Source organism: Cryptomeria japonica, chromosome 7 (assembly GCF_030272615.1).
Source record: "Cryptomeria japonica chromosome 7, Sugi_1.0, whole genome shotgun sequence".
NCBI lineage: Eukaryota > Viridiplantae > Streptophyta > Pinopsida > Cupressales > Cupressaceae > Cryptomeria > Cryptomeria japonica.
Window position 1 is genome coordinate 399,082,446 of NC_081411.1, and position 2,741 is coordinate 399,085,186.

At 46.4% G+C, this 2,741-nt stretch overlaps 1 protein-coding gene across 1 annotated transcript; it reads right to left on the reverse strand.

The window, feature by feature from the left end:
- Positions 1-330: 330 nt before the first annotated feature.
- Positions 331-2,376, reverse strand: LOC131062307 (protein ASPARTIC PROTEASE IN GUARD CELL 2). Its single transcript, XM_057995935.2, has one exon. It carries the CDS (start codon positions 2,098-2,100, stop codon positions 685-687), a length of 1,416 nt encoding a protein of 471 aa, XP_057851918.2. The 5' UTR covers positions 2,101-2,376; the 3' UTR covers positions 331-684.
- Positions 2,377-2,741: the final 365 nt, after the last annotated feature.

The following is a 2,741-nucleotide window of genomic DNA, read 5'->3' on the forward strand; positions in this document are numbered from 1 at the left end:
TAATACCGCCCACAAAATCAACAAGCCAAAAGATCGAGAGTCGAATCTTTCACCATTTTCAAATTCTTATCAAAATAGACTCTTCTATCATGAATCTTGATCAAGAAGTTAGTATGAAAGATCAAATCTTTTGACATTTTTCTAATTAAGTCGAATCTTATAAAAATCGACTCTTCTATCATCAACAATCCAAAAGATTGAGAGTCGAATCTTTCACCATTTTCAAATTCTTATCAAAATCGACTCTTCTATCATGAATCTTGATCAAGAAGTTAGTATGAAAGATCAAATATTTAATTATTGAATACATCATAACATTTAAAAAACGACTTTAAATTAATAAGTGACAGTCAAATTAAGTCCTCAAGGCCTGAACCCAATGGGCCACCTCATTGTACAACAGAGATTACAAAGGTAAATGTAAAAGCAAGATATTGTTAAAACTGAAAGGAATCGCAATGATTCACTCACACTCTACACCAGACATGACCAAGTTTTCTGAATATTCCCTCTGCACTGTAAACCACAATCATTTTCTCCCTTCTTCCTTCATACCTACTATGACGGACTGAAACTCTTTTAACGACACATATTCTAAAATAAAATACATGTTACGTGAGCCGTAATAAAGTATATCCCTAATCCGGTCCTTTTCACCTCCTTTCCCACACGCCATTCATTCTTTTAGCACTGATTGAGAGCGAAGCCAACAAGAGAGTTGACAGAATCGAAAGAGACCCGAACGCCTTGCTGCTGAATATTCCCGATGATCGACAAGCTACCCGAGGTGGGTGCAAAAGCCAGGCAAAAAGTCCCCATGGAATCCACAGGAATCAAACAGTTCCGGGCCGGGAGACTCAAAGAAGCGCCATTGATGAAATGAAAACCAATTGCAGGAACACTAACAGTTTCCTGCCCGGACAGATCATAACAAGTGTCGAAAATAGACATTCCTTCGGCCCGAGGTAGATGACTCATACCCACAACAAAAGCATCACGCATGGCAATATAAGCGTCGCTCTGCAGCCGCGTGACGGCCGTGCCCGAATCCACAATCACACCTCCCCGACCAGTCTCGTCGAACTGAAAAACCTTCTGTGGAAGCGACACCATTAACCCGCCGACACTAATGTGCGTCAGAGGAACATAATAAAAAGTACTCAGGCGTGGATTTCGGAAAAATGGAGTAAAAACTGACCCGGACCCGGCTCGGGCCTGGGCCTCTGGTCCAAAATCCAGATACCCAGTGGACTCTGAGTCCCGGTCGACAAGACAGTATGAAAAAACCTTCCCATAACTCCCCAGTTGGGTCGGAAAAGACAGCCGACCGGCCCCCAAACCGAGCAACCCGCCGGCCCCAACGAACAGTCCCTGGTTGTCATGCCCGCACCCGATACCGACGTTCTGCACCGTCGTTCGACCGAATGTTAGCGTCTCGGTCGCGAAGCTCCCGACGGAATACGAGCCGTCTCCATACGCTACCTGATATGCGCACCCGCGGCTGTTACAGTCGGAGATCTCGAGCTCGCTGCAGACTGCGGAAGTGCAGGAGACGGAGGTGAAGGAGGCCGAGTAGGACGGGTCGAAGACCGGGTCGGCCTGGTCGTAGCAATCGTTGCACGGTTGGCACTGCACCCAGACTACATCGCTGCCCGTGTCCAACACCATGTATTGCTCCCTGGCCGGAGTCCCCACGCCTATGCGGGTAAAGTACTCCCCGCTGCCTTCTATCATGCCGGACATCACCTCGCTGCCAAAATCATCGACCTTTTTCATGCCCCCCACTAGATCTTGGCTCAGTTTGTTCTCGACCCGCCGGTTCAGGGCCTCCACCCGCCCGGATTCCCTTTCCAGTCTTGCCCTGAAGCGCTCCTCGAAGGTCGAGTTTCCCGGAATGAGATGCTCTCTGTGTAAAACTTGCAGAGTCCAGGGATTTCTGCCACGATTCTCGTCTTGCAGCTCCGCAGGCTTAGAGCTCAGGGCTCTCAGCCGAGCTGCAACATTCAGATTATGATACCCAGTTCGTATTTCCCCTGAAATGGGTCCGAGAACACAGAACAGAACAAAGGGGAAAATTATGAGACTACAGAGCTTCTCCATCTTTCTTCCTCTCTGGTGCAGTATTTCGAGTGGGTTTTTGATTCCTACAGCCTAGAGAGACAAGACAATCCTCAGAGTCCTAGTAAACTAACCCTCGGGGACAGTGCTCAAAATATGAACCTTTATTTGAGCGCTGTGTAAACTATCACACAAGTGGGTGCATTATATTGAGTGAATCGAGAAGGAAGCGTCATTAAAATATCATATTGTGCCCGTATCTCCAGAGACTCTCAGACTCCACTCCAGTCTCCACACTCCTCTCTCTGATTGCACGGGCAACCCGTTCTTTTCTAAACTTACCACTTTCCCACACCCGCCCCAGTTTCCACACCTAAAATCAGCCGTGTCCCCCTCAATTTCTTCACCGTACTCCATCGGTCCATGCTGTCTCGATTTTTTTACCCTTATATTGGGCAGTGGGCACCACTGCAGAGCCTGTAATGGCCGTAAGGATGTATTTCGAAGTTTGATTCAATATAGATTTTACAAAATAAAGTATGGTAGGGCCTAATGAGGTTGTATCTAAGTAAGATCAGGGTATCTCTTAGTTATCAATTTATAAGTTAGATCATGTTCAATGTGATTTTGGAGGAATGGATATATTTCAATTCTCAATCTCTAAAAGTTGGATCATGTTTAAG

Bases quoted from the DNA above. Each gene is read 5' to 3' on its own strand.
- LOC131062307 (XM_057995935.2), bottom strand. From the start codon at position 2,100: ATGGAGAAGCTCTGTAGTCTCATAATTTTCCCCTTTGTTCTGTTCTGT.